At 60.3% G+C, this 19,479-nt stretch overlaps 2 protein-coding genes across 3 annotated transcripts; both read left to right on the top strand.

The window, feature by feature from the left end:
* The first annotated feature begins 33 nt into the window (after positions 1–33).
* Positions 34–10,520, top strand: CDK2 (cyclin dependent kinase 2). Of its 2 annotated transcripts, none has more exons than XM_077788709.2 (7): positions 34–1,089; positions 1,175–1,252; positions 4,813–4,933; positions 5,857–6,027; positions 7,041–7,142; positions 8,260–8,463; positions 9,651–10,520. In XM_077788709.2, exons 1-7 carry the CDS (start codon positions 974–976, stop codon positions 9,753–9,755), a joined length of 897 nt encoding a protein of 298 aa, XP_077644835.2. In that variant the 5' UTR covers positions 34–973; the 3' UTR covers positions 9,756–10,520. The 2 variants fall into 2 exon arrangements, with proteins under 2 accessions (XP_077644835.2, XP_085418961.1); XM_085562835.1 differs by having other exon boundaries at positions 830–1,089; positions 5,836–6,027.
* A 716-nt stretch (positions 10,521–11,236) lies between these two features.
* Positions 11,237–18,681, top strand: RAB5B (RAB5B, member RAS oncogene family). The gene is made up of 6 exons (XM_085562843.1): positions 11,237–11,350; positions 12,568–12,760; positions 13,349–13,500; positions 15,689–15,811; positions 17,176–17,269; positions 18,326–18,681. Exons 2-6 carry the CDS (start codon positions 12,598–12,600, stop codon positions 18,439–18,441), a joined length of 648 nt encoding a protein of 215 aa, XP_085418969.1. The 5' UTR covers positions 11,237–11,350; positions 12,568–12,597; the 3' UTR covers positions 18,442–18,681.
* Positions 18,682–19,479: the final 798 nt, after the last annotated feature.

Here is a 19,479-nt window from a genome sequence, read left to right as displayed (position 1 = left end):
GGGAACCCCCCCAGGGACACCCCGGGACAACCGGGGACCCCCAGAACCCCCCCGGACACCCCGGCCCCGCCGGGGACACCCCCGGCACCGGGACTGCCCCGCAGCCCCACCCCCACCCCGGATATCCCTCCCGGCGACCCCCAGAACCCCTCCGGGGCACCCCCGGTGACACCGGGACACCCCCGGGGACACCCAGAGACCCCCGGGATAGCTCCGGAACCCCAGCCCCACCCCGGATATCCCTCCCGGGGACCCCCAGAACCCCTCCGGGGCACCCCCGGTAACACCGGGACACCCCCGGTGACACCCGGACACCCTCGGGAATACCCAGAGACCCCCGGGATACACCCGGTGACACCCCCGGATCCCCACCCCCACCCCGAATATCCCTCCCGGGGACCCCCAGAACCTCTCCGGGGCACCCCCGGTGACACCGGGACACCCCCGGTAACACCGGGACACCCCCGGTAACACCGGGGATACCTCCGGGGACACCCAGAGACCCCCGGGATAGCTCCGGAACCCCAGCCCCACCCCGGATATCCCTCCCGGGGATCCCCAGAACCTCTCCGGGGCACCCCCGGTGACACCGGGACACCCCCGGTAACACCGGGGACACCCCCGGGGACACCCAGAGACCCCGGGACAGCTCCGCAACCCCACCCCGACCCCAGATATCCCTCCCGGGGACCCTCGAGGATACCCAGAGACCCCCAGGGACACCCCCGGTGACACCGGGTACACCCCCGGTAACACACAGAACCCCACCGGCGACACCCCCGGCGACACTCAGGGACCGCCGGGGACACCCCCAGACCCCCGTGCCACCCCCGGCAATCCCCGCCCTTACCCCGGGTATCCCTCCCTGCGACCACCGCCCACCTCCGGGACCACCCCCGTCCCCATTCCCAGTGTGCCCCGCCACTCCCGGTGTCCCCCCGCCACTCCCGGTGTCCCCCCCGGTGTCCCCTCCATGGAGAACTTCCAGAAGGTGGAGAAGATCGGTGAGGGCACCTACGGCGTGGTCTACAAGGCCCGCAACAAGGTGACGGGAGAGGTGGTGGCACTCAAGAAGATCCGCCTGGACACGTGAGTGGGGGGTCCCGGGGGGTCCCGGGGGTCTCCCGGGGGGTCCCCGGGCTCACGGCCACCCCCGGCGCCGCTGTCACGGCAGGGAGACCGAGGGTGTCCCCAGCACGGCCATCAGGGAGATCTCGCTGCTCAAGGAGCTCAACCACCCCAACATCGTCAAGTGAGGCCGGGGGTGCTGGGGGTGGGTTTTGGGGGGCTCTGGGGGGTGATGGTAACGGGCAGGGGTCCCCGGGATTGCCCCGGGGGGTTTGGGGGTGGTGGTAACGGGGAGGGGTCCCCGGGAGTGTCCCGGGGGGTTTTGGGGGGCTTTGGGGGGTGATGGTAACGGGGAGGGGTCCCCGGGAGTGTCCTGGGGGGTTTTGGGGGTGATGGTAACGGGGAGGGGTCCCTAGGATTGTCTTGGTGGGTTTTGGGGGGAGCTGGTAATGGGGAGGGGTCCCCGGGATTGTCCTGGGGGGTTTTGGGGGGGCTTTGGGGGGTGATGGTAACGGGGAGGGGTCCCCGGGATTGTCTTGGGGGGTTTTGGGGGGAGCTGGTAACGGGGAGGGGTCCCCGGGATTGTCCTGGTGGGTTTTGGGGGGAGCTGGTAATGGGGAGGGGTCCCCGGGAGTGTCCTGGTGGGTTTTGGGGGGAGGTGGTAATGGGGAGGGGTCCCCGGGATTGTCCTGGGGGGTTTGGGGGTGATGGTAACGGGGAGGGGTCCCCGGGATTGTCCTGGGGGGTTTGGGGGTGATGGTAATGGGGAGGGGTCCCCGGGATTGTCCTGGTGGGTTTTGGGGGGAGCTGGTACTGGGGAGGGGTCCCCGGGATTGTCCTGGTGGGTTTTGGGGGGAGCTGGTAATGGGGAGGGGTCCCCAGGATTGTCCTGGTGGGTTTTGGGGGGAGCTGGTACTGGGGAGGGGTCCCCGGGATTGTCCTGGTGGGTTTTGGGGGGAGGTGGTAACGGGGAGGGGTCCCCGGGATTGTCCTGGTGGGTTTTGGGGGGAGCTGGTAACGGGGAGGGGTCCCCAGGATTGTCTTGGGGGGTTTTGGGGGGACGTGGTAATGGGGAGGGGTCCCCAGGATTGTCCTGGTGGGTTTTGGGGGTGATGGTAACGGGGAGGGGTCCCCGGGATTGTCCTGGGGGGTTTTGGGGGGAGGTGGTAATGGGGAGGGGTCCCCGGGATTGTCCTGGTGGGTTTTGGGGGGAGCTGGTAACGGGGAGGGGTCCCCAGGATTGTCTTGGGGGGTTTTGGGGGGACGTGGTAACGGGGAGGGGTCCCCAGGATTGTCCTGGGGGGCTTTGGGGGTGATGGTAACGGGGAGGGGTCCCCGGGATTGTCCTGGGGGGTTTTGGGGGGTTTTGGGGGGAGCTGGTAATGGGGAGGGGTCCCCAGGATTGTCTTGGGGGGTTTTGGGGGGACGTGGTAATGGGGAGGGGTCCCCAGGATTGTCCTGGGGGGTTTGGGGGGAGCTGGTACTGGGGAGGGGTCCCCGGGATTGTCCTGGGGGGTTTTGGGGGGGTTTTGGGGGGCTTTAGGGGTGATGGTAATGGGCAGGGGTCCCCAGGATTGTCCTGGGGGGCTTTGGGGGTGATGGTAATGGGTAGGGGTCCCCGGGATTGTCCTGGTGGGTTTTGGGGGTGATGGTAATGGGGAGGGGTCCCCGGGATTGTCCTGGGGGGTTTTGGGGGGAGGTGGTACTGGGGAGGGGTCCCCGGGATTGTCCTGGGGGGTTTTGGGGGGGTTTTGGGGGGCTTTAGGGGTGATGGTAATGGGCAGGGGTCCCCAGGATTGTCCTGGTGGGTTTTGGGGGTGATGGTAATGGGGAGGGGTCCCCAGGATTGTCCTGGGGGTGTCTCGGGGGGTCTTGGGGGGCTCTGGAGGGTCCTGGTGGGCTTTTGGGGGGTTCTGGGGGGGAATGTCACTGAGGAGGGGTCCCCAGGAGTGTCCTGGGGGGGCTTTGTGGTGTCCCTGTGGCCATGGGACCCCTGGGGCTGTGGTGTCCCCGTGTCCCTGTCCCCATGTCCCTGTCCCCAGGCTGTCCCCATGTCCCCAAGCTGTCCCTGTGTCCCCAGACTGTCCCCATGTCCCTGTCCCCGTGTCCCCAAGCTGTCCCCGTGTCCCTGTCCCTCTGTCCCTGTCCCCAAGCTGTCCCCGTGTCCCAGGCTGTGTCCCAGACTTTGTCCCTGTGTCCCTGTCCCCGTGTCCCTGTCCCCGTGTCCCTGTCCCCAGGCTGTCCCCATGTCCCCAAGCTGTCCCCAGGCTGTCCCTGTGTCCCCAGACTGTCCCCATGTCCCTGTCCCCGTGTCCCCAGGCTGTCCCCGTGTCCCCAGGCTGTCCCCACACTGTCCCCACGCTGTCCCCATGTCCCCAGGCTGCTGGATGTCATCCACACAGAGAACAAGCTGTACCTGGTGTTCGAGTTCCTGTCCCAGTGTCCCTGTCCCTCTGTCCCTGTCCCCAAGCTGTCCCCGTGTCCCAGGCTGTGTCCCAGACTTTGTCCCCGTGTCCCTGTCCCCGTGTCCCTGTCCCCATGTCCCTGTCCCCAGGCTGTCCCCATGTCCCCAAGCTGTCCCCAGGCTGTCCCTGTGTCCCCAGACTGTCCCCATGTCCCTGTCCCCGTGTCCCCAGGCTGTCCCCACACTGTCCCCACGCTGTCCCCGTGTCCCTGTCCCCGTGTCCCTGTCCCCATGTCCCCAGGCTGTCCCCAGGCTGTCCCTCTGTCCCTGTCCCCAAGCTGTCCCCGTGTCCCAGGCTGTGTCCCAGACTTTGTCCCTGTGTCCCTGTCCCCATGTCCCAGGGCTGTCCCCACACTGTCCCCAAGCTGTCCCCGTGGTCCCAGGCTGTGTCCCAGACTTTGTCCCCATGTCCCTGTCCCCGTGTCCCCAGGCTGTCCCCGTGTCCCTGTCCCCGTGTCCCCAGGCTGTCCCCACACTGTCCCCACGCTGTCCCCATGTCCCCAGGCTGCTGGATGTCATCCACACAGAGAACAAGCTGTACCTGGTGTTCGAGTTCCTGTCCCAGTGTCCCTGTCCCTCTGTCCCTGTCCCCAAGCTGTCCCCGTGTCCCAGGCTGTGTCCCAGACTTTGTCCCTGTGTCCCTGTCCCTGTGTCCCTGTCCCTGTCCCCGTGTCCCTGTCCCCGTGTCCCCAAGCTGTCCCCGTGTCCCTGTCCCCATGTCCCTGTCCCCAAGCTGTCCCCGTGTCCCAGGCTGTGTCCCAGACTTTGTCCCCGTGTCCCTGTCCCCAGGCTGTCCCCGTGTCCCTGTCCCTGTGTCCCTGTCCCCGTGTCCCTGTCCCCGTGTCCCCAGGCTGTCCCCACACTGTCCCCAAGCTGTCCCCGTGTCCCCAGGCTGCTGGATGTCCTCCACACGGAGAACAAGCTGTACCTGGTGTTCGAGTTCCTGTCCCCGTGTCCCTGTCCCCATGTCCCAGGCTGTCCCCACACTGTCCCCAGGCTGTCCCCATGTCCCTGTCCCCGTGTCCCCACACTGTCCCCAAGCTGTCCCCGTGTCCCCACGCTGTCCCCATGTCCCTGTCCCCAAGCTGTCCCCGTGTCCCCAGGCTGCTGGATGTCATCCACACGGAGAACAAGCTGTACCTGGTATTCGAGTTCCTGTCCCAGTGTCCCTGTCCCCATGTCCCAGGGCTGTCCCCGTGTCCCCAGGCTGTCCCCGTGTCCCTGTCCCCGTGTCCCCAGGCTGTCCCCACACTGTCCCCAAGCTGTCCCCGTGTCCCCAGGCTGCTGGATGTCATCCACACGGAGAACAAGCTGTACCTGGTGTTCGAGTTCCTGCACCAGGACCTCAAGAAGTTCATGGACTCCTCCTCGCTCAGCGGGATCGCGCTGCCGCTCATCAAGGTGGGACCCCGAAACATCTGGGGGGGCCCTAAAACATCTGGGGGGGCCCTAAAACATCTGGGGAGGCCCTAAAACATCTGGGGGGGCCTAAAACTTCTTGAGGACATTGGGGGAACCCTAAAGCACCTTGTGTCATTGGGGTCCCCTGGGTCACTCAGGGGTCACTCAGGGGATGTCCCCAGTGTCCCAAACGATGTCCCCAATGTCCCCAGTGATGTCCCCAATGTCCCAAACGATGTCCCCAATGTCCCCATCGCTGTCCCCAGAGTCACCTGTCCCATCTGCTGCAGGGGCTGCTGTTCTGCCAGGTGACCCCAAAACCCCGAACCCATTCTGGGGGTCCCCTGGGTCACTCAGGGGTCACTCAGGGGTCTGAAACGATGTCCCCAATGTCCCCAGTGATGTCCCCAATGTCCCAAACAATGTCCCCAATGTCCCCATCGCTGTCTCCAGAGTCACCTGTCCCATCTGCTGCAGGGGCTGCTGTTCTGCCAGGTGACCCCAAAACCCCAAACCCACCCCGGGGGTCCCATTGGTCACTCAGGGGTCACTCAGGGGTCTGACCTTGATGTCCCCAATGTCCCAAACAATGTCCCCAATGTCCCCAATGCTGTCTCCAGAGTCACCTGTCCCATCTGCTGCAGGGGCTGCTGTTCTGCTGGGTGACCCCAAAACCCCAAACCCACCCCGGGGGTCCCCTGGGTCACTCAGGGGTCACTCAGGGGATGTCCCCAGTGTCCCAAACGATGTCCCCAGTGTCCCCATCGCTGTCCCCAGAGTTACCTGTTCCAGCTGCTGCAGGGGCTGCTGTTCTGCTGGGTGACCCCAGAACCCCAAACCCACCTCGGGGGTCCCCTAGGTCACTCAGGGGATGTCCCCAGTGTCCCAAACGCTGTCCCCAGTGTCCCCATCGCTGTCCCCAGAGTTACCTGTTCCAGCTGCTGCAGGGGCTGGCTTTCTGCCACGCTCACCGGGTGCTGCACCGGGACCTGAAGCCGCAGAATTTGCTCATCAACGCCGAGGGCTCCATCAAGCTCGCCGACTTCGGGCTGGCCCGCGCCTTCGGGGTGCCCGTCCGCACCTACACCCACGAGGTGGGGCCTGGTGGGGGGTTTGGGGGGGATTTGGGGGGCTCAGAACCCATTTAGGGTCCCCATGTAAACCTACACCCACGAGGTGGGGCATGGTGGGGGGTTTGGGGGGGATTTGGGGGGCTCAGAACCCATTTAGGGTCCCCATATAAACCTACACCCACGAGGTGGGGCATGGCAGGGGATTTTGGGGGGATTTGGGGGGTTTGGGGGGGGATTTGGGGGGCTCAGAACCCATTTAGGGTCCCCATGTAAACCTACACCCACGAGGTGGGGCCTGGCGGGGGATTTGGGGGGGGATTTGGGGGGATTTTGGGGGGTTTGGGGGGAATTTTGGGGGGCTCAGAACCCATTTAGGGTCCCCATATAAACCTACACATATGAGGTGTGGGGTTTTGGGGGGATTTTGGGGGGTTTGGGGGGGGGATTTGGGGGGCTCAGAACCCATTTAGGGTCCCCATATAAACCTACACCCACAAGGTGGGGCCTGGTGGGGGGTTTGGGGGATTTTGGGGGGGATTTGGGGGACTCAGAACCCATTTAGGGTCCCCATATAAACCTACACCCACGAGGTGGGGCATGGTGGGGGGTTTGGGGGGATTTGGGGGGCTCAGAACCCATTTAGGGTCCCCATATAAACCTACACATATGAGGTGTGGGGTTTTGGGGGGATTTGGGGGGCTCACAACCCATTTAGGGTCCCCATATAAATGTGGGGTTTGGGGGGGATTTTGGGGGTATTTAGGGGGCATTTGGGGGGGATTTTTGGGGGTCCTGTCCCTGACAGTGTCCTCAATGTCCCCGATGTCCCCAGGTGGTGACACTCTGGTACCTTTGGGATGTCCCAATGTCTCCTCAATGTCCCCAATGTCCCCAGTGTCCCCAATGTCCCCTCAATGTCCCCGATGTCCCCAGGTGGTGACACTCTGGTACCTTTGGGATGTCCCAATGTCTCCTCAATGTCCCCAATGTCCCCAGTGTCCCCAATGTCCCCTCAATGTCCCCGATGTCCCCAGGTGGTGACACTCTGGTACCGTGCCCCCGAGATCCTGCTGGGCTGCAAATACTACAGCACGGCCGTGGACATCTGGAGCCTGGGCTGCATCTTCGCCGAGATGGTGGGTGGCACTTGGGGACATTGGGGACATTTGGGGACACTGGGGTGTCACACAGCCTGGCTGCATCTTCGCCGAGATGGTGGGTGGCACTTGGGGACATTGGGGACATTTGGGGACACTGGGGTGTCACACAGCCTGGCTGCATCTTCGCCGAGATGGTGGGTGGCACTTGGGGACACCGAGGGGGACATTGGGGTCCTCAGGGTGACACGTGGGTCCCCAAACCCCCTTAGGTGACACCGGGGGTGACACTGATGTCCCCAAAGCCTCCCTGTGATGTCCCACTGATGTCCCCAACATCCCTGTGATGTCCCCAAATGTCCCCAATGTCCCCAGATCACGCGCCGTGCCCTGTTCCCGGGGGACTCCGAGATCGACCGGCTGTTTCCCATTGTGTCCCCAATGTCCCATTGATGTCCCCAATGTCCCCAATGTCCCATTGATGTCCCCAGTGTCCTGTTGATGTCCCCAAATGTCCCCAATGTCCCCAGATCACCTGCCATGCCCTGTTCCCTGGTGACTCTGAGATCGACCAGCTGTTCCCATTGTGTCCAATGTCCCAGTGTCCCATTGATGTCCCCAATGTCCCCAACATCCCATTGATGTCCCCAATGTCCCCAATGTCCCGTTGATGTCCCCAACATCCCATTGATGTCCCCAATGTCCCACTGATGTCCCCAATGTCCCATTGATGTCCCCAATGTCCCCAGATCACGCGCCGTGCCCTGTTCCCGGGCAACTCCGAGATCGACCGGCTGTTCCCATTGTCCTGATCCCATATCCCCAGTGTCCCATTGATATCCCAGGGATGTCCCCAGTGTCCCATTGGTGTCCCCAATGTCCCGTTGATGTCCCCAGTGTCCCATTGGTGTCCCCAACATCCCGTTGATGTCCCCAATGTCCCATTGATGTCCCCAACATCCCAGTGATTTCCCCAATGTCCCGTTGATGTCCCCAATGTCCCGTTGATGTCCCCAACGTCCCGTTGATGTCCCCAATGTCCCATTGATGTCCCCAACGTCCCGTTGATGTCCCCAACATCCCATTGATGTCCCCAACATCCCGTTGATGTCCCCAACATCCCGTTGATGTCCCCAACGTCCCTGTCACCCCCCAGATCACGCGCCGCGCCCTGTTCCCGGGCGACTCCGAGATCGACCAGCTGTTCCGCATTTTCCGCACGCTGGGCACGCCGGACGAGGCCGCCTGGCCGGGGGTGTCGGCGCTGCCCGACTACAAAGCCACCTTCCCCCGCTGGGCGCGCCAGGACCTGGCCAAGGTTTTGCCACCCCTGGACGACGAGGGCCGCAAGCTCCTGGCGGTGAGGCACAATTCCCAATTTCCCCTGGCTTTTCCACAGCTTTTCCTTCATTTTCCCTGATTTTTCTGTGATTTTCCCTGATTTTTCTGTGATTTTTCCTGATTTTCCCACAAGTTTTCCTTAGTTTTCCCCAGTTTTTCCTTAATTTTCCCCCACTTGTTCCCAATTTCCCGATTTTTCCCCAAGTTTTCCTGATTTTCCCCAATTTTTCCTGATTTCCCCCAATTTTTCCTTGATTTTCCCCAATTTTTCCTTGATTTTCCCCACTTTTTCCTGATTTTTCCCCACTTGTTCCCAATTTCCCGATTTTTCCCCAAGTTTTCCTTATTTTCCCCAATTTTTCCTTGATTTCCCCCAATTTTTCCTTGATTTTCCCCAGTTCTTCCTTGATTTTCCCCACTTTTTCCTGATTTTTCCCAACTTGTTCCCAATTTCCTGATTTTTCCCCAAGTTTTCCTGATTTTCCCAAGTTTTCCTTAGTTTTCCCGTTTTTCCTTGATTTTCCCCACTTTTTCCTGATTTTTCCCCACTTGTTCCCCATTTCCCGATTTTCCCCCAAGTTTTCCTGATTTTCCCCAATTTTTCCTTGATTTTCCCCAATTTTTCCTGATTTCCCCCAATTTTTCCTTGATTTTCCCTAATTTATCCTGATTTTTTCCCTGATCTTTCCCATTTTTCCAATTTCCTCCCAATTTTTCCCCAAATTTTCCCTAATTTTTTCCATTTCCCCCAATTTTTCCTTGATTATTTTCCCTTTTCCCTCTTTTTTTTTGCCATTTTCCCCTGATTTCCCTCCCATTTCCCCCCATTTTCCTAATTTCCCCCCATTTTTCCCCATTTCCCCCCCATTTTTCCCCCCATTTTCCCCCATTTCCCTTTTTTCCCCATTTCGTGCCCATTTTCCCAATTTCCCCCATTTTTTCCTGCATTTCCCCCCAATTTCTCTCTGCTTTTTTTTCCTTTTCCCCCATTTCCCCCATTTTTCCCATTTCCCCCCAATTTTCCCGATTTTTCCCCTTTTTTCCCCATTTTTTCCCCAATTTTCCCCTGATTTTTCCCCTTTTTTCCCCATTTTTTCCCCAATTTTCCCCTGATTTTCCCCCTTTTTTCCCCCTCCCCCTCCCTTTTTTCCCCATTTCCCCCATTTTTTCCCCGTTTTTTCCCATTTTCCCCGTTTTTCTCCCCAGCACATGCTGCATTACGACCCCAACAAGAGAATTTCGGCCAAGGCCGCCCTGGGCCACCCCTTCTTCAGGGACGTCACCAGAGCTGTCCCCCACCTGCGCCTCTGACCCCAAAAATGACCCCAAAATATCCCCAAAACCCCCCAAAATTACCCCAACCCCCCCAAAATATCCCCAAACCCCCCAAAAATTACCCCAAAACCAAGAAAAACGGCCCCAAATCCTCCAAAAACGACCCCAAAACCGTCCCAAACAGCCCCAAAAACTCCAAAATATCCTCAAAACCATCCCAAAATGGCCCCAAACCCCCCAAAAATGACCCTAAATCCCCCAAAATATCCCCAAACCACAAAACAGCCCCAAAACCCCCAAAATATCCCCAAAACTAGAGAAAGTGGCCCCAAAACCTCCAAAATATCCCCAAAATGAGACAAAACGGCCCCAAATTCCTCAAAAAAGGTCCCAAACTACCAAAATGACCCTAAAACCCCTAAAATATCCCCAAAACCATGCAGAATGGTCCCAAACTAACAAAATGACCCAAAACCCATCCAAAATCCCCCAAAACCACCCCAAAATTCCACAAATTCCAAGGGCCCCAAAACAGCCCAAAAATGACCCCAAATTTACCCAAAATGTCCCCAAAAGTACCCAAAATACCCCGAATGTCCCCAAAAGGTCTCTAAAACGTCCCAAATGTCCCCAAAATTCCCCAAAATCCCCCAAATTGTCCCCAAATTGTCCCCAGTGCCACCCCCTCCATGTCCCCTTTGTCCCCTCCTCCCCCCTGCCACGGTTTTTGGGGCCGAATTTTGGTTTTTTTGTGATTTTATGGAAAAAATTTGTAATAAAATTTCTGCGGTTTTTAATCCCGGGAAGGTCAGGGTGGCATCGTCACCTCCCCCCCCCCCTCCGTCCTGAGACCCCCAAAATGTCCCCAAGTGTCCCCAAAACCCCAAAAATGTCCCCAAATGTCCCCAAACTCCTCCCCAAGTGTCCTGGAAACCCCAAAAATCTTCCCAAACCCCAAAAATCTCCCTGAAACCCCTAAAAAATGTCCCCGAACCCCTCAAATGCCCACAAACTCCTCAAGTGTCCCCAAAACCCCAAAAATGTCCCGAAACCCCCAAAAAATGTCCCCAAATGTCTCCCCCTGGCTTTCCCAGGCCACGCCCCCTGGTCTACAAACCACGCCCACTCGCGACCACGCCCACAACACAGTCTGAGCCTCTTGATTGGTCCTTCCAAGCCACGCCCCCTTCGCATGAGCTCTCCACACTGTCAATCAAAGTTAGCACCTCTGATTGGGCGAGGCTTCCTCTCTCCCCGCCTTCTCATTGGGTGATGCAGCCGCGCGGCTCCGCCCCCTCCGGTCACCTTATTTGTTGTCCGCCCCGCCTTTTCTCGCGTTTTTTATTTTTATTGGTTGCCAGCCTTGTCACTCACCGCAAACCCCACCTCCTCACCGCCTTTCCCCTTCCCCACTGGCCAAGCTCTCTCCTCTCCTTATTGGCCGCTGTGCTGTCCATCACCCATCCCCTCCATCCTATTGGTGCAGCACAGCGGGGTGTCCCCCACCTCTTTTCCCATTGGCGGAGCGCAAAGGCGGGCTCTTCTCCTATTGGTTCATTCCGCTGTTAGTCCCGCCCCTCTCCGTGAGGGGCTTGGCGGAGCCGCTGTTTGTGCGCCGGCAGGGCCCGGAGGTACCGGGGGGCGCCGGGGGCGGCCCCGGGGGGCTCCGAGCGGCTCCGAGCCCCGGGGCGAGCCGCGCTGAGGGCGGGGCGGGAGCCACGGGTGCGGATTTGGGGGGGGGTCGCGGCCATGAGAGGGATCCGGTCCTGAGGGGGCTCCGGGCTTGGGGGGCCCTGAGGGGGCTCCGGGCTTGGGGGGGCTCCGGGCTCTGGTGGGGTTCCAGCCCCTGAGGTGGTCCCAGCCCTGAGGGGGCTCCGGGCTTGGGGGGCTCCGGGCTTGAGGGGGCTTCATGCCCTGAGGGGGTTCCCAGCCCCTATGATCCCGTCCCAGTGGGGTTATCCCAGTTGGGTTATCCCAGTGTTCTGATCCTATCCCAGTTGAATTATCCCAGTGGGGTGACCCCATCCCAGTGACCCCATTGCAGTGTGCTGACCCCATCCCAATTGGGTTATCCCAGTTGGGTGACCCCATCCCAGGGACCCCATCCCAGTGGGGTGACCCCATCCCATCCCGGTGCTGTGACCCCATCCCAGGGATCCCATCCCAATGGGGTGACCCCATCCCAGTTGGGTTATCCCATTTGGGTGACCCCATCCCGGTGCTGTGACCCCATCCCAGGGACCCCATTCCAGGGACCCTATCCCAGTGGGGTGACCCCATCCCAGCTGGGTTATCCCATTTGGGTGACCCCATCCCAAGGACCCCTATCCCGGTGCTGTGACCCCGTGCCACCCTCTCTGTGTCCCCAGGATTGCGGTGCCATTGCACCCAGCCCATCCCAGTGTTCCCAGTTTGCTGACCGCATCCCAGCTGGGTTGTCCCAGTTGGGTGACCCCATCCCAGTGACCCCATCCCGGCGCTGTGACCCCGTGCCACCCTCTCTGTGTCCCCAGGACCGCGGTGCCATCGTGCCCAGCCCATCCCAGTGTTCCCAGTTTGCTGACCCCATCCCAGCTGGGTTATCCCAGTTGGGCTATCCCGGCGCTGTGACCCCATCCCAGTGACCCCATCCCGGTGCTGTGACCCCGTGCCACCCTCTCTGTGTCCCCAGGACCGCGGTGCCATTGTGCCCAGCCCATCCCAGTGTTCCCAGTTTGCTGACCCCATCCCAGTTGGGTTATCCCATTTGGGTGACCCCATCCCAGTGACCTCATCCCATTCGGGTGACCCCATCCCAGTGACCCCATCCCGGCGCTGTGACCCCGTGCCACCCTCTCTGTGTCCCCAGGACCGCGGTGCCATTGTGCCCAGCCCGGCCATGGCCGCCCGCGGTGCCCAGCGGCCCAACGGGCACTCGCAGCCCAGTAAGATCTGCCAGTTCAAACTGGTGCTGCTGGGAGAGTCGGCCGTGGGCAAGTCCAGCCTGGTGCTGCGCTTCGTCAAGGGCCAGTTCCACGAGTACCAGGAGAGCACCATCGGCGGTGAGCCGGGATCTGGGGATCCCACGGGGATTTGGGGTGTCCTAAAGGGGTCTGGAGCTGTCCTGGCTGGGATTTGGGGTGATTCCATGGGGATCTGGGGGTCCCATGGGGATTTGGGGATGGTCAGGGTGGGATTTGGGGTGATCCCAGGTGGGATTTGGGGTGCAGGGCTTTGTCAGGGGTCAGTTCCACGAGTACCAGGAGAGCACCATTGGCGGTGAGCCGGGATTTGGGGATCCCATGGGGATCTGGGGATCCCACAGGAATTTGGGGTGTAGGAAGGGCTCTTTGGAAAGGTTTGGGACACCCTGAGGTGTCCCTGGCTGGGTTGGTGACACTGGTGACACTTTGGTGACACTTTGGTGGCCCTGTCCCTGTCCCCAGCGGCGTTCCTGACGCAGTCCGTGTGCCTGGCCGGGTTTGGGGTGCAGTGAGGTGTCCCTGGCCGGGTTGGTGACACTGAGGTGACACTGGTGACACTCTGGCCGGGTTGGTGACACTCTGGTGACACTGGTGACACTCTGGCCGGGTTGGTGACACTCTGGTGACACCGAGGTGACACTTTGGTGGCCCTGTCCCTGTCCCCAGCGGCGTTCCTGACGCAGTCCGTGTGCCTGGACGACACCACGGTCAAGTTTGAGATCTGGGACACGGCGGGGCAGGAGCGCTACCACAGCCTGGCCCCCATGTACTACCGGGGGGCCCAGGCTGCCATCGTGGTCTACGACATCACCAACCAGGTCTGGGGGCTTTGGGGGGTCCTGAGGGGGATTTGGGGGGGTCCCAAAGGGATTTGAGGGGGTTTTGGGGTGATTTGAGGGGGTTTTGGGGTGATTTGAGGGAGTTTGGGGGGCTCTCAGGTTGTATTACCGGGGGGCCCAGGCTGCCATCGTGGTCTACGACATCACCAACCAGGTCTGGGGGCTTTGGGGGGTCCTGAGGGGGATTTGGGGGGGTCCCAAAGGGATTTGAGGGGGTTTTGGGGTGATTTGAGGGGGTTTTGGGGTGATTTGAGGGAGTTTGGGGGGCTCTCAGGTTGTATTACCGGGGGGCCCAGGCTGCCATCGTGGTCTACGACATCACCAACCAGGTCTGGGGGCTTTGGGGGTCTCAGGGGGGATTTGGGGGGCATTTGAGGGGCTTTTGGGGTGATTTGAGGGGCTTTTGGGGTGATTTGAGGGAGTTTGGGGGGTCTCAGGTTGTACTACCGGGGGGCCCAGGCTGCCATCGTGGTCTACGACATCACCAACCAGGTTTGGGGGGTCTCAGAGGGGATTTGGGGGGGATTTGGGGGTCTCAGGGGGGATTTGGGGTAATTTGAGGGGCTTTTGGGGTGATTTGAGGGAGTTTGGGGGGTCTCAGGTTGTATTACCGGGGGGCCCAGGCTGCCATCGTGGTCTACGACATCACCGACCAGGTCTGGGGGGCTTTGGGGGGTCCTGAGGGGATTTGGGGGGGATTTGGGGGGGATTTGAGGGGCTTTTGGGGTGATTTGAGGGAGTTTGGGGGGTCTCAGGTTGTATTACCGGGGGGCTCAGGCTGCCATCGTGGTCTACGACATCACCAAGCAGGTCTGGGGGCTTTGGGGGTCTCAGGGGGGTTCTGAACGGATTTGGGGTGATTTGGGAGGGTTTTGGGGTGGTTTGAGGAGGTTTTGGGGGGTCTGTGGGTATTTAGGGAGGGGTCTGAGGTAATTTGGGGAGGGGTCTGAGGTAATTTGGGGAGGGGTCTCACCCTCCCAAATCCCCAGGAAACGTTCAGATGGGCGCGGGGCTGGGTGAAGGAGCTGCAGGGGGGTCTGTGGTTATCTGGGGAGGGGTCTCAGGACTGTGAGGATTTGAGGAGGGGTCTGAGGTAATTTGGGGAGGGGTCTCAGGTAATTTGGGGAGGGATCAGAGGTAATTTGGGGAGGTGTCTGAGGTAATTTGGGGAGGGGTCTCAGGTAATTTGGGGAGGGGTCTGCGGTAATTTGTGGAGGGGTCTGAGGTAATTTGGGGAGGGGTCTCGGGTAATTTGGGGAGGGGTCTCACCCTCCCAAACCCCCCAGGAGATGTTCGGGCGGGCGCGGGGCTGGGTGAAGGAGCTGCAGGGGGGTCTGTGGTTATCTGGGGAGGGGTCTCAGGACTGTGAGGATTTGAGGAGGGGTCTGAGGTAATTTGGGGAGGGATCTGAGGTAATTTGGGGAGGGGTCTCACCCTCCCAAATCCCCAGGAAACGTTCAGATGGGCGCGGGGCTGGGTGAAGGAGCTGCAGGGGGGTCTGTGGTTATCTGGGGAGGGGTCTCAGGACTGTGAGGATTTGAGGAGGGGTCTGAGGTAATTTGGGGAGGGGTCTCGGGTAATTTGAGGAGGGATCTCGGGTAATTTGGGGAGGGGTCTCACCCTCCCAACCCCCAGGAGACCTTCGGGCGGGCGCGGGGCTGGGTGAAGGAGCTGCAGGGGGGTCTGTGGTTATCTGGGGAGGGGTCTCAGGACTGTGAGGATTTGAGGAGGGGTCTGAGGTAATTTGGGGAGGGGTCTCGGGTAATTTGGGGAGGGGTCTCACCCTCCCAACCCCCAGGAGACCTTCGGGCGGGCGCGGGGCTGGGTGAAGGAGCTGCAGGGGGGTCTGTGGTTATCTGGGGAGGGGTCTCAGGACTGTGAGGATTTGGGGAGGGATCTCAGGTAATTTGGGGAGGGGTTTGAGGTAATTTGGGGAGGGGTCTCGGGTAATTTGAGGAGGGATCTCGGGTAATTTGGGGAGGGGTCTCACCCTCCCAACCCCCAGGAGACCTTCGGGCGGGCGCGGGGCTGGGTGAAGGAGCTGCAGGGGGGTCTGTGGTTATCTGGGGAGGGGTCTCAGGACTGTGAGGATTTGAGGAGGGGTCTGAGGTAATTTGGGGAGGGGTCTCGGGTAATTTGGGGAGGGGTCTCACCCTCCCACCCCCAGGAGACCTTCGGGCGGGCGCGGGGCTGGGTGAAGGAGCTGCAGCGCCAGGCCAGCCCCAGCATCGTCATCGCCCTGGCCGGCAACAAGGCCGACCTGGCCAGCAAGAGGATGGTGGAGTACGAGGTCAGCACGGGCCATTTTGGGCCATTTTGGGCCATTTTGGGCCATTTTGGTGATTTTTGGGGATTTTGAGGGGAATATTGGCAGGTTTTGGCTTTTTTTGAGGGATTTTTTGGGGGGATTTTGGGGATTTTTTTGGTGTTTTGGGGGAGTTTTGGATTTTTTGGGGGATTTTTTTTGGGGATTTTGGTGGGTATTTGGGATTTTTGAGGGGATTTGGGGGAATTTTTGGGGGGTTTTAGCGGATTTTGGGGATTTTTTGGGGAATTTTTGGGATTTTTTTTTAACTTTTAGGGGAATTAGGGTTTTTTAAAATTTTTGGAGGATTTGGAGGGGTTTTTTGGGAATTTTTGGGAATTTTTAGGGTAATTTTGCTTTTTTGGAGGGATTTTATTTGGAATTTTGTTTTTTTTTTTATTTTGGGGGATTTGGGGACTTTTTGGACAATTTTGGGGGGATTTTTTGGGGAATTTTGGCACTTTTGGGGGATTTGGGGATATTTTGGGGGGAATTCTTGTGGAATTTTGGGCTCAGTTTGGGAATATTGTGGGATTTTTGAAGGGTAGTTGGGGATTTTTTTGGGAATTTTTGGGGGATTTTGGGGGAATTCTCGGGTGTTTTTTGTAATTTCTGGGATGTTTTGAGGAATTCCTGGGGCTGTTTTTGGGAATTCCTGGGGATGTTTTTGGGAATTTCTGGGGCTGTTTTTGGGAATTCCTGGGGATGTTTTCGGGAATTTCTGGGGCTGTTTTTGGGAATTCCTGGGGATGTTTTCGGGAATTTCTGGGGCTGTTCTGGGACTATATTCAGGAATTTCTGGGACTGCTCTCAGGAATTTCTGGGGCTGTTTTCAGGAATTTTTGTGACTATTTTCAGGAACTTTTTGGGGCTATTCTCAGGAATTTTTGGGGCTGTTTTTAGGAATTTCTGGGACTATTCTCAGGAATTTCTGGGGCTGTTCTCAGGAATTTCTGGGGCTGTTTTGGGACTATTTTCAGGAATTTTTGTGACTATTTTCAGGAATTTCTGGGACTATTTTTAGGAATTTCTGGGACTATTTTTAGGAATTTTTTGGGGCTATTCTCAGGAATTTCTGGGGCTGTTCTGGGACTATTTTCAGTAATTTTTGTGACTATTTTAAGGAACTTTTTGGGGCTATTCTCAGGATTTTTTGGGGCTGTTTTGGAACTATTTTCAGGAATTTCTGGGACTATTTTCAGGAATTTCTGGGACTATTCTCAGGAATGTTTTGGGGCTGTTCTCAGGAATTTCTGGGGCTGTTCTCAGGAATTTCTGGGGCTGTTTCTGGCCCGTTCCCGCGGGTTTTTTGGGGGGATTTGGGGATTTTTGCTGAGCTGTCCCCGCAGGAAGCCCAGGCCTACGCCGACGACAACAGCCTGCTCTTCATGGAGACCTCGGCCAAGACGGCCATGAACGTCAACGACCTGTTCCTGGCCATCGGTGAGGGGCTGCGGGGGGTCCTGGGGGGTCCTGAGGGGCTGCGGGGGGTCCTGAGGGGCTTTGGGGGGTTCCTGGGGGGTCCTGAGGGGGGTTTGGGGGGTCTCAGGGGGTCCTGAGGGGCTTTGGGGGGGTCTCAGGGGGGTCCTGGGGGGGTTTGGGGGGTCTCAGGGGGTCCTGAGGGGCTTTGGGGGGGTCTCAGGGGGGTCCTGGGGGGGTTTGGGGGGTCCTGAGGGGCTGCGGGGGGTCCTGGGGGGGTTTGGGGGGTCCTGAGGGGCTTTGGGGGGGTCTCAGGGGGGTCCTGAGGGGGGTTTGGGGGGTCCTGAGGGGCTTTGGGGGGTCCTGAGGGGCTTTGGGGGGGTCCTGGGGGGTCCTGAGGGGGGTTTGGGGGGTCCTGAGGGGTTTTGGGGGGGTCCTGGGGGGTCCTGAGGGGTTTTGGGGGTCTCAGGGGGGTCCTGAGGGGTTTTGGGGAGGTTCTGAGAGGTCTCAGGGGGGTCTGGAGGGTCTCAGAGGGGTTTTGGGGGGGTCTCAGGGGGGTCCTGAGGGGTTTTGGGGGGGTCTCAGGGGGGTCCTGAGGGGTTTTGGGGGGTCCTGAGGGGCTTTGGGGGGTCCTGAGGGGCTTTGGGGGGGTCCTGGGGGGTCCTGAGGGGGGTTTGGGGGGTCCTGAGGGGCTTTGGGGGGTCTCAGGGGGGTCCTGAGGGGTTTTGGGGGGGTCTCAGGGGGGTCCTGGGGGGGGTTTGGGGGGTCCTGAGGGGTCTCGGGGAGGTTCTGAGAGGTCTCAGGGGGGTCTGGAGGGTCTCAGGGGGGTCCTGAGGGGTTTTGGGGGTCTCAGGGGGGTCCTGAGGGTTTTCTGGGGGCTCTGAGGGGGTCTCAGAGGGTTTTGGGGGGGTCTCAGGGGGTCTCAGGGGGGTCCTGAGGGGTTTTGGGGGTCTCAGGGGGGTCAGGGAAGGCTTTGGTGACCCCAAACCATGCCAAATGACCTGAATTGACCCCGAGTGACCCCAGCTGACCCCGAGTGACCCCAGGTGACCCCGAGTGACCGCCCCTCCCCCGTTGCAGCCAAGAAGCTGCCCAGGACGGAGGCGCCGAGCTCGGCCGGGGCCGGGGGCCGGGGCCGGGGCGTGGACCTGAGCCAGGAGAGCCCCCGGGGCCGGGGCCAGTGCTGCGGGAACTGAGGGATCCGCTGGGATCCACTGGGATCCACTGGGATCCACTGGGATCCACTGGGATCCACTGGGATCCACTGGGATCCGCTGGGATCGATCCAGCCCGAATCCAGCCGGGATCCACCGGACCTGAGCCAGGAGAGCCCCCGGGGCCGGGGCCAGTGCTGCGGGAACTGAGGGATCCGCTGGGATCCACTGGGATCCACTGGGATCTGCTGGGATCCGCTGGGATCCACTGGGATCTGCTGGGATCGACCCAGCCCAAATCCAGCCAGGACCCACAGGACCTGAGCCAGGAGAGCCCCCGGGGCCGGGGCCAGTGCTGCGGGAACTGAGGGATCCGCTGGGATCCGCTGGGATCAATCCAGCCCAAATCCAGCCGGGATCCACTGGACCTGAGCCAGGAGAGCCCCCGGGGCCGGGGCCAGTGCTGCGGGAACTGAGGGATCCGCTGGGATCCGCTGGGATCCACTGGGATCCACTGGGATCTGCTGGGATCCGCTGGGATCAATCCAGCCCAAATCCAGCCGGGATCCACTGGACCTGAGCCAGGAGAGCCCCCGGGGCCGGGGGCAGTGCTGCGGGAACTGAGGGATCCGCTGGGATCTACTGGGATCAGCTGGGATCAATCCAGCCCAAATCCAGCCGGGATCCACCAGACCTGAGCCAGGAGAGCCCCCGGGGCCGGGGGCAGTGCTGCGGGAACTGAGGGATCCGCTGGGATCCACTGGGATCCACTGGGATAGATCCAGCCCAAATCCAGCCAGGACCCACCAGACCTGAGCCAGGAGAGCCCCCGGGGCCGTGGGCAGTGCTGCGGGAACTGAGGGATCCGCTGGGATCCGCTGGGATCTGCTGGGATCCGCTGGGATCAATCCAGCCCAAATCCAGACGGGATCCACCGGACCTGAGCCAGGAGAGCCCCCGGGGCCGGGGGCAGTGCTGCGGGAACTGAGGGATCCACTGGGATCCGCTGGGATCCGCTGGGATCTGCTGGGATCAATCCAGCCCAAATCCAGCCGGGATCCACCGGGATCCGCCGGGATC

The sequence above is a fragment of the Lonchura striata genome, chromosome 29 (assembly GCF_050655825.1).
Source record: "Lonchura striata isolate lonStrDom1 chromosome 29, ASM5065582v1, whole genome shotgun sequence".
Lineage (NCBI taxonomy): Eukaryota > Metazoa > Chordata > Aves > Passeriformes > Estrildidae > Lonchura > Lonchura striata.
The sequence above is the reverse complement of the archived record's forward strand: the minus strand, read 5'-3'. Positions and strand labels throughout refer to the sequence as shown.

Bases quoted from the DNA above. Each gene is read 5' to 3' on its own strand.
- CDK2 (XM_085562835.1), top strand. From the start codon at position 974: ATGGAGAACTTCCAGAAGGTGGAGAAGATCGGTGAGGGCACCTACGGC. The intron at 1,090-1,174 runs GTGAGTGGGGGG...CTGTCACGGCAG, and splicing joins AAGAAGATCCGCCTGGACAC to GGAGACCGAGGGTGTCCCCA. The intron at 6,028-7,040 runs GTGGGGCCTGGT...CGATGTCCCCAG, and splicing joins TCCGCACCTACACCCACGAG to GTGGTGACACTCTGGTACCG.
- RAB5B (XM_085562843.1), top strand. From the start codon at position 12,598: ATGGCCGCCCGCGGTGCCCAGCGGCCCAACGGGCACTCGCAGCCCAGT. The intron at 13,501-15,688 runs GTCTGGGGGCTT...TCCCACCCCCAG, and splicing joins TCTACGACATCACCAACCAG to GAGACCTTCGGGCGGGCGCG. The intron at 17,270-18,325 runs GTGAGGGGCTGC...CCCCCGTTGCAG, and splicing joins CGACCTGTTCCTGGCCATCG to CCAAGAAGCTGCCCAGGACG.